The sequence below is a fragment of the Antrostomus carolinensis genome, unplaced genomic scaffold, assembly GCF_000700745.2.
Source record: "Antrostomus carolinensis isolate BGI_N321 unplaced genomic scaffold, ASM70074v2 scaffold3825, whole genome shotgun sequence".
NCBI lineage: Eukaryota > Metazoa > Chordata > Aves > Caprimulgiformes > Caprimulgidae > Antrostomus > Antrostomus carolinensis.
The window spans coordinates 6547-16954 of NW_010315538.1; the positions used below are offsets into that span (position 1 = coordinate 6547).

Here is a 10408-nt window from a genome sequence, read left to right on the forward strand (position 1 = left end):
AGCAAGTTTGAAGCCCATAGAGAAACAGGTCAGGAAGGGACAGGGACTTCAAGGGGACTTGTCATTTCATTAACACCACTTCTCTGCACAATCTGCAGAATTCAGGCTCCAAAAAGGTTTCCTGGAACAGTGCAAAAACCACAAGAAGTGCTTCCACCAAAAACTGTTTCATGCTGTCTTCAGCTAGGGGAGGCAACCAAAAACCTGTGCGTTAAATATTAATGTCCAGTCATGTGTTTTCTCCATTAGTAATTCCTCATCTTCACAGAAGTACTTTATTCCTTCTTGAGAGAAAAACATTTTAAAAACCTGTGTCAGTCACACCTATAATGGACAGATAAGCATTGGCCCTTCCCCCTTGCTACAGGGCAACCAGCAGGTTTGAGACATCCTTAGTACTCACCAAAGGCCAGATTTTCAGGAGAGCTCAGGTGTCTCACTGAAGTGTCACTAACCCTGTGTGTGCACTGGCTAATCAAAAGAAAGACACAGAAAAGAAAGAAGGAAAAAAAAAAAAAAAAAGAGGCTCTAACTACCTCTATTCTGTACCATTTTCTTTAGGACTGGCCTGGAAGTCGAAACCTCATGAAATCCTTTTCAACTCCTAGGCTTATATACCACTGTGCTAAGAGCTGCAGTTCTCCGAGACCCCTCACTTGCACCTTTTGCTCTTTGTATCACCACTCTCTTCTCTTTGTATTCCCACCCATGTGCAGAATTCATTAGCCCTTTGCCTTCCATCACAGCACTTAAATAAAATGAGTGAATCTTCCAGAGGATTCAACACCTAAGAGCTTGTGTGAGGAAAAAACAACCATTTAGCTTTTCCATTCCATTGGAGCTGTGGCTTTCAGTAGTTCTTGGTAAGACTTTTAAAGCAAACAAAAGGAACAAAAAAGGAGGGATGTTTCTTACTTCCACCTTCTCTCACTGTCTTGCAGCCCATGGGATCAGAGCGGATGGAGATGCGCAAGCGGCAGATGTCTGTGACCCAGGAGACCCCCGGCACTGCACAGGCTCAGCACAGCACAGGCAATCGAGGGTCCAATGCCTGCTGCTTTTGTTGGTGCTGCTGCTGCAGCTGCTCATGGTAACCCCTCTCATTCAAACCTCTGGAGAACAGAATAGCAGGGGAGGGAGGCGATAGCCAGTGTATAGGACAGCATAAGCCCAACAAACCACCTGGGTAATTCTGCAAATCTGGGACTGAGATGACTGTGCTCTAGTACTAGAAACAAGCTTCTACTCCAGTTTATTCTTTTTTCCTCTGCCATTGAAATAACAGATTTATTTAAAAAAAAAAAAAAATTCCCTGTATAGTATCTCTGTTGTGCTTTTGTTGTCAATACTGTGTAATGGAAGGTCTGTTTTGTGCAGGACTGGTTCTCCTCAGCCTTGAGCTTCACCAGTGCTTCCACTAAAATCTGAAAGCAATCCCAGAATATGTCATAGCTTTAAGGACTGGGACTTAACAAGCAGCACAGACTGTCTCAAATGGAGTTAGGAGTAGGTGGAAGAATTTGTAGGTCAGAAAATTAATAATGAGGTGCCCAGGACTGTTCATTTGTTTTGAAGGCAACTGGATTTGTTGTCATTAATTAGTGCTGCTGACTCACGGCACATGCAACTCTCATGAACCTAATCCTTAGGATCAGAGACTTTAAACATTGTAGGTATTTGCTGAAGATGAGGAGTTAAGCAGAACATAATTCAGAAGAATTCCCATTACAATGTGTTAACAAGTAAAATTTATCAGGGAAGCAAAGCGAAAGAGGAAAAGGAATCACTCGATTCCTTAAACCACTGAGGTGTTCACCTTCTGTCTCTCTTACCAGCTCCCTCAGATCCAAGTTATTTCATTCAAAACTGAAGTAAAGCTTTGCATACTCAGAAGTCCTGTATCGGTTTGGAGGCAAGTGTTAATTAATGGACAAGACCAGAACTTGCATTGAAATAAAGAAAAAAGTCTTAACAGCCATATAGGAGTTCAAGCAAAACACTTGACAGCAAGCTGAGTGCTTCTTATAAATGCCCTATCCACCATCTAAACACTTCAGAGCAAGCAAACCTGGCACTGAGGTGAAGGGAAGAAGTCATCAATAACCTTACAGCCCAGGCTAGGAATCTAGTCCACCCTTTTTTTTTTCCTCCAACAGCAGCTGGTAGCAAATGCTTTGGAGAACACCATTAGCAGGCAAGGGAAGAGCAGGCTGATCATGCCTTTGCTACTGGTACTCAGCTCATCAGAAGCCAGATACCCAGTTCTGCCCTCTCTTACACAAATAGTGTTTTCTAAGGACAAAGGGCTGCACGGATTTTTTTGCGAGATGTCAAGGACTCTGGCTCTGATTCTACCAAGCTTTTCAGCAGGTGCTTAGAGGTAAACTAAGTTAGAGTTTAAAGTGCCTGTAGAGGATCAGAGTTTGCTACCTTGCAGAATGGCATATATGTTAAAGCATCACCATACAAATTCCAGTGTCATCTGAACAGTTGTCCAGGGCAATCGCAAGTGGCTGGATTTAGAGCTGCATATTATACAAACACATATCTTTCCATAAAAGGAAAAAATAAGGCACATCTATCTACTAAGCCAGAGTACAAAAAATTTGCATTTTATCTTTTAAATTGGTCATAAAACTGCTATTTTGCCATTTTACCTGATACTTTCCAGGATGCTCATTTTCTGTGCACCTCACCATTCCAACCATTCAGAGAAAGCAATATACTCAGTGTGTATAAAGTGTGTATAAACTTTGTGTCAAAGTACCCAAATTGCATGATGCTTAAAATTCCTAGTTGCATTTCAGAATCATCTAAGAAACCAGTACAGGCTCCAAAACAGAGCAGCTTGTTTTAGCTTTAAAATAATTTCTGATTTTTTTTGATAAGAATTGTTTTCTAGTAGCAAGAAATGCAAAACAAACCGTAATTAAGCTATTTATATTCCCTATTCATAGAGCCTTTCCTCAAAATAGCTCAAGTACTTTGAACAGAAAAATTATGAATAGGAGTAAAAATAACAGTCTACATGAGTCATGCAGCTTAGTTGCTGAACATCCAATATCCAGCATACTCTCTTAACAGTAGATTTAGAATGAAGAAATGGCAAAATGAGTCTCAGCTGGATGCTCAGAGCCTGTGTTCATTCCTGCAGCCAAAACTCAAGCCTGCAGCCTGTTACTCTTTCAGATTCTGGGAAGATGCACTAGTCTTTTTTTTTGTTTGTTTACCTGTACATTTCTGAGAGAGCCTGCCTACAAGAAATTTTTGAGGCATGGCATGTTCTCTTAAGGAAGCTTTTGTTACTGGTCTTTTTCCCCTTCCATGCATTATCCTATGAAGACTGTAATTCCTTCTGCTGGATCTGCTGGTTCATCTCAATCCGAAAATGACTCTGACAAGCATATAACTTCTTGTCTGTGAGGAATACATAATATATCACTTTTCATATTAAAAAAAGGCCAGAATAACTGGTAAAAAGGGTAGTAAAGGATTGAGACTGATATACCCCAGAAGAATAGAGAATTAACGTTAACTACTTAGAGGTTTTTTTTCGGAAAAGGTGAATTGAACTAGTTCACTGGTCTGAACGTGTGGTTCAGATGTTGCAGGGAAAAAATGCGTTTGTAGAAACTGCTCTCCAATTTAGCAATACGAAAGCTTCCCCACCTCTTCAATGCATGGACTGCCTTGGCAAAGAGAAAAGCAAGTCTCTGCAGATGATGGACTAACACTAGAGAAATCAAGAGAAGAAAATAACCAGTAAATAGTAAGGCTGCAAAGAAGACAAAGTTGAGAAGGCAGAAAGGACAGAAAAATCAACCTGTTTAACAAAAAGCCTTACCATAAATGAGATTCTTAAGGATTAAGGTAACAAAACTCTTACAATATTAGCATTAAAGAAAGGTTAAGATACAAATGAAGAAACTAAGTTTGATGTTTTCCTGAAGTTATAAAAACTGTATTGCTTTATTTCAGCTGGAGAACCCGTTTCATATAAATTACAGGTTATAATTCATGGGGATCTTTTCTTGACAAATTTTAAGCAGTTTTACAGATTATATGAATGTATGTGTGTGTATGCACATGCATTTCTCTTTAAACTATGATAGCCTATGAAGTGGAACGTAGTCTCCATTCCCTATAAACAACTATGTGGATTCTCAAGTCCAGTCTCAAATGAAAAAGAATAATCTGCAACTACAAAAGGAATTTTTAAAAACTAGAGTCATTTAAACTAACATTTGATGAAAGCAGCAGGAGTTGACAGCTGCCCTCCCATGGGACATGAAAAACTCTCTCAGTGATCACTAGTGATTGCAGCAAACATTTATTTTTTTTGCAGTGCTACAAACAAGCTAATACTTGTTTCCAGCCAGACATTCTTAAAACAATATTCAGCAATGATATATCTGCTCTTTGTGCTCCAGACCTCACAACCTCTCATTTTGAAGCATATACTAGCACTTTCTTAAAGCTGCAATAAATTACCACAAAATCTGAACTCTGAAAGATGCTTACACTTCCAGCAACACACACAGCAGTGTCTAGCTTGCTTAAAACTTGTGCTCCAGCTTCTGAACTATGGCTTTCTTGTAACATGGTATCACCATTTTAAACCAGAGTCTTGGCCCTCATTGTGTAAAAAAATAGCCAAGGAGAAAAAAAACAACCAAACAAAAAACCCCCCAAAACCACACCAAACCAACCAAAAAAACCCCACAAACAAACAGCAAAACCAACCAACCTTGAAATCTAACTCACATAAAACCAGTGCATCTAGTTGAACTTAAGTACAAACATTGCATCAAGCATACGCAGTACTGTAAGTACCGATGGAGAATAGATTTGGTGTGTGATAAAGAGCACTTGTGTATACATATATATAGGGAATGGGACTTGATGATCCTTATGGGTCCCTTCCAACTCAAGATATTCTGTGAATCTCTGATCCCTGTACAGAAAGTCTGTGTGATACAATATTGAAGTTTTCAGCTACATTAAAGTTTGCCAGGTTTATACAACTGTTAATGTCATAGTATAACTATGGGTAACATGGCTACTGTTAGCTTCTGTCCTTTTAGCTGATTTTTTTTTTTTTATTATTTTTAATTGGAGGAAAAGCATTTGGTGTACATTGAGCCTTTTCCTCTGTAAAGCTGACTAAAAATTTGTTTGCTACCTTGCAGTCTTACTGTTAGAAATCAAGATGAAGAGAGAGCAAAGAGAACATCTCATGAACTCCAAGCAGAGGGTATTCCAAACTGCGAGGAAAGGTATAGTCTTTACCAAGTGTTCTGTCAAGCTAAAATGAAACAAACCCAAACTATACTAAATAATTGAAGTGAATTACCTGAAATATGCAAGTAACTATTATTACCTATTTGTCATTTATGCTGAATTTGCACTCATTTGTCTCCTCCTAAGGAATCAAAGGTCTGATCTATCATCGTTTACCTTATTTATATGCAGCATGTAACCACATCCCTGCTGGCGTAACATGGCAGATCAAAACCAGCACTGTAAACACATTCCCCCTTTTTTCTGAAATAATTTTTAAACACATCCTGTTTCCACCCAGCAACTATGTAATGAAGGTAACTGGCAGTGCTCAGCCCTACAAAAATAGTGAATATAAAAGAGGAGCTCAGATCCTCCCAAGAGTCAGACAACTGTCTCTTCAGAATTGTTCACAGGTGGAAGCACCTGTAAAAATGTAATGGACAGGCGGGTACTTTTTATGAGGTTTGAATCATTGCTTCTTTGTGTGTATTTTCATTCAATTTTTAACAGTTAGGACTATTAGGTGTAGAAAAATGCTTTGCTGTGGCAGAGGGACTTCTTTGTTGCAATTACTTTGAGCAGTTAACTGCAATTTCTGCATCAAAGCGCTGGCAATCATCTGCATCTGAGCTTTTGATAAGCACACTTTCAAAAAGCATCTTAAAAATACGTTTGCTAGACTTTGCACTTGGGTAGTTCCGGTGAGGAATCAGAGCTCTATGAACCTTGCGATTTTGTTCCATCGTGATGGCAGATGTCTCCTGCCAGCTGCAAACAGCTTGAGTAATAATCATTCATTTCTCTCTTCTTGTCCTCTCCTTCCTCCTCAAGCCCTGCTCCTACTCTTGAAGAAGTAAATGCCTGGGCTCAATCATTTGACAAGTTGATGTTTACTCCAGCTGGCAGAAATGCTTTTCGTGAATTTCTACGAACAGAATTCAGTGAAGAAAACATGCTTTTCTGGATGGCCTGTGAGGAACTAAAAAAAGAATCCAACAAAAGTGTAATTGAAGAAAAAGCAAGGCTAATTTATGAAGATTATATTTCTATCCTTTCTCCAAAAGAGGTACACTACTTTCCCCAATACATTCTTTGATGCTGCTTTGCACATGTAGGTCTAACATGTTTAAAGCTACAATACTCAGGGAGAACTTCCCTCCCTCCCCCCAACACATTCCACTGCCATCAGGTGGAGATTTTGAGGAAAAAGGCAGACCCATCGCTGGGGTGAGATGGTCAAAACTACTTTCACTGGGTGCAAGAAAGCTCTTCCTACGCTACCCTGGCATGCTGATCTGAAGTCTTTAGTTTGAGGCAGAAATATACAAATGATCACTTTATCCTTGCTCAACTTAAATTTTATTTGTTGGACAAATCAGTTTCTTTTTTCCTTGCACTAGGAAGGAAGTGCCTGCGTCTGTCCAAAAGCACAGTAACCACGAAGTGTTATTTGCAAAGCACAAACTGCTCAAGGAGCAGCTGACAAAGCATGGCGTGGAACAAACACACTGACTTCCTGAAAATTTTCAAAACTACTTTCCACTTTGCTGTTGGCAACTACGCCAAGTTTCAAAGACACCTCAGTTCAGTTTAAATATAATCCTGCCAAGTAGGCCGGAATTTTTAACCTTCCTTGCAAAACTCAATTGTTTGTGGTGCGAGCTATACTTATGTACTTATAAAAAGGCTGTTTAAATCTAGTCAGCCTTTTCCAGTAATGCTAATATCTTCCTACAGACACTAGAGCCTTGCAGAAAAAAAATATACATTACTTGTATGTTGTATGGAATCATTATATAGCCATACCTGTGGTTCGCATCAATTCACCCTGCTCTTTGACAAGAATTTGATTAAGCAACAGCTTCCCAGCTTACAGTTCCCGTCTGCGTCATGCTGCTTACTCCAAATTCGGTCTCTTTACAGCAGCACTAACTCCCAAGGAAACAAACTGTCACAAAAAATTACAAATCCTCTCTACTACAGAGCAGGAAGTTGGTCTGAAAATAGCCCGCCAGTCTCTCAGGTTTCAGTAATAACAGGATTACAGGCAGCCTTGTTCAAAGTAAGGTCACCTCAGTGACAGCATTTCTTTATCCATACTCAAGATAGTACTAGTTCCAAATTTCAACAGAGTCATTTTTTGCCTAAGTATATTTAGCAGTTTTTACACTCCTGAAGAAGACCAGCTAAAATGGTTAATAAAGAGTGCCAACCAATAAAAAAAAAAAACCACCACCACCAACAAAAAAAACCCCACATGTACTATTCATCACTATTATTTACGTGACTTTCTATTTTTATATGCAGGTCAGTCTGGACTCCAGAGTAAGAGATGTTATTAACCGAAATATGCTGGAACCCTCACAACACACCTTTGATGACGCACAGCTTCAAATATATACCTTAATGCACAGAGACTCCTACCCACGGTTTATGAACTCTGCTATTTATAAGAACTTGCTTCGGTCCTTATCTGAAAAATCCATTGAGGCATAGAATTTTTTCTTAAATGTATTTATTTTAAAACAAATGGAACTCTGGGCTACACCAATCCACAGGGAATTTAGAACTAATCGGATTATTTACCTGAAAAGAACTCAGGCTAAGTTTTACTACAGACTGAATGATTTACACCTGCACAAGCTCTTAACACAATCAGCTAACTACAGTTCCTGATCAAACTCAGAGTTACTTTGCAAGAGAATCAAGAGAAAATGTTGTTGTTCAAAAAATGCAGTGTTTTTTCAAATGCAGCACGCAACTCAGATGTAAATCTGTTAGAACATACGCCTGAAGTACAAATGCCAACTGAGCATGAAAACTGAATTTTAATTTTAAGTGGAGTGTTAGAATTTTCTTGAAAACCAAACCAGTTGCCCCTTCCACACTGTGACCAAAGTAAAAACAGTACTGTCAATATCTGGGTTACACTAGACAAAGTTTCACATATCATACCTGGCACAGGTACAGTTCACTTGTCTTGGTATATTTAATGTGTATATGGTGCACTAATGGAAATCAGTATATCAGTCTCAAGTTTATGAAAGCCAATGGTTGAAATAATGCTGCCTATAAAAATCTTTTGCTGAAGAATTGTTATTTTACTACTAGAGTCTGCTGAAAGCATTTTAAAGTTCATATTGTCAATGTTTATAAAGTTAAATTATTTACTTAAGAGGAAGAAGAGTCTGGGCATTTGAATTCTAAAATAAAGGACATGAATTCTCACATATTCTTTTCTTCCCTCGGTAAGTAGATGTAAAAACCCTTCACTACTCACTCCTGAAAGGATGGCAGTATCAACAATCTTGGGTGTGTACATATTAAATTCTCCCATTACCTAACAGATCTTGTAAGGTACAGATATGCACACATTTAATTGACAAAACAAGGAAGCTGGAACTATTCTGTTCTGATACAGCACTATTTCAGACTGTCCAAAAGAAAAGCAACAGCTTCATCCACTAATAACCATGTTCATTTATAGTAAAGCATTACACTTGACTTCTGGTCATAGCTCAAAATCAGTAATCATGGGTAGTACTAGGAAGAAAGTAAGTTGGATCCACATAATCTATGCTTAGATTCATTATTAGAATAACTTCTTTATTTTAAACTACAAGATTCACTACAATTCCACTATATCAAACTTTGGAGTTTATAGTGGACTTCCACTGAATCGTATTTTTTCCTGCACATTTATTTAAAAGAATCAAATGACACATATACGTAGGAAAAGGACCTATGGGGAACAGGAAGAAAAAAAATACCCATAGAAGGGAAGAACCAGACAGGCATAATTCAGTGACATTTACTGTAGCCTTTCTAAAACCTACTCTTTGCCCAATTCCAGCACTATGAAAAGCACAAAATGGGGATTTTCTCTGAAAAAAAAAAAAAAGGAAATGGCAGTAACAAGCCAAAATTCAGGAGATCAGTTTAATTGTTTCCTCAATGCACTCAGCAGGAGACGTGTTCTCTCCTTACTGCATTCACATTATTAAACAAATACTGATGAGATTTTTCATTACACAGCACCACAGGAGAAGACCCGATACACGGTAAGTTAACATTTGCTATGAACCAGTTTGCCTCACCTCCTATAAACAAAACACTACCCAACATGTCAGCGCAAATAGTGTGAAACAAGAGAGACAGCAAATCAAAGTGCTTTTGCCCTCAATAGCACAACACCGAATGACGGAGTAAAGAGGAACCCCTGCTATATACCACTGAAGACGTGGTCCAGTTCGTGGTCGCCACTGCTTAACCTATCAATGCTGGTTATTTCAGCTGAATTTCTAGTAAACATACCCAAACATACCCACTATCAATAAAATTTCAGTTTCTATAAAGTATTACAATGTAACTTCAACAAAACAGACGAGATCTATCAGTAAGGCAGGATTCACGTGGAGCTTGCAGTCAAACTGATGCTGCTGTACTTGTTTTAATCGGGGCGGGTAAGGGTGCTCTAAAACTCTCAGTTGACAAAGTAAGTTTAACTAGGTCAAATTCAGCTTGCTAGAAAGATCAGACACACACATCACAAAAGTTCGAAGTGTGTCATTTCATGAAATGGAGGATTTAATTTCTTTTAAGTTATCTCATCCCTGCAAAGATACCTCATTCAGAGCTGGAAGACAGACCAAATGCTCGTACTTTATATCAAACAATATCTTCTATTATTCTGCAAGAAAAAGAAAGAAAAAGATGTAATTAGAGGGGAAAGAAAACTATATTGGTTTGGGCAGTTCTATGGTTAACATCAGATTATTAAAAGAAGAAAATAATAATGTATAAGATTATTTTCCATGTGCCACAACTTCTAAGCAATTAAAATTTTCTAGGCAATTTTCATTTTATTTCTGCATTACAATATGCTGACATTTACAATACACATCTTTCCTGAAAAATTGTAACGAATTTTAATGCTGTGTTTAAGGTTTAAGCTTACAGCCAACAGCAATAGCAAAATGCTGGTCCCTAGATACCCTGGAGAGCACCTCTTAAAAAAAAAAAACCAAACCAAACCAAAAAACCAACCAACCCACCCACTCCCCCGAATACCTTGTTATTTTTAGGCTGTTTAATGATGGATTTGTTGAAGGGGGGGGGGGGGGGG

The 10408-nt window shown here is 38.4% G+C and overlaps 1 protein-coding gene across 1 annotated transcript; it reads left to right on the forward strand.

Moving 5' to 3' along the window:
• The first annotated feature begins 920 nt into the window (after window positions 1-920).
• On the forward strand, window positions 921-8511 carry RGS20 (regulator of G protein signaling 20). Its single transcript, XM_010167972.1, has 4 exons — window positions 921-1090; window positions 5190-5276; window positions 6115-6349; window positions 7591-8511. The coding sequence occupies exons 1-4, from the start codon at window positions 945-947 to the stop codon at window positions 7777-7779; spliced, it is 657 nt and encodes a 218-aa protein (XP_010166274.1). The 5' UTR covers window positions 921-944; the 3' UTR covers window positions 7780-8511.
• Window positions 8512-10408: the final 1897 nt, after the last annotated feature.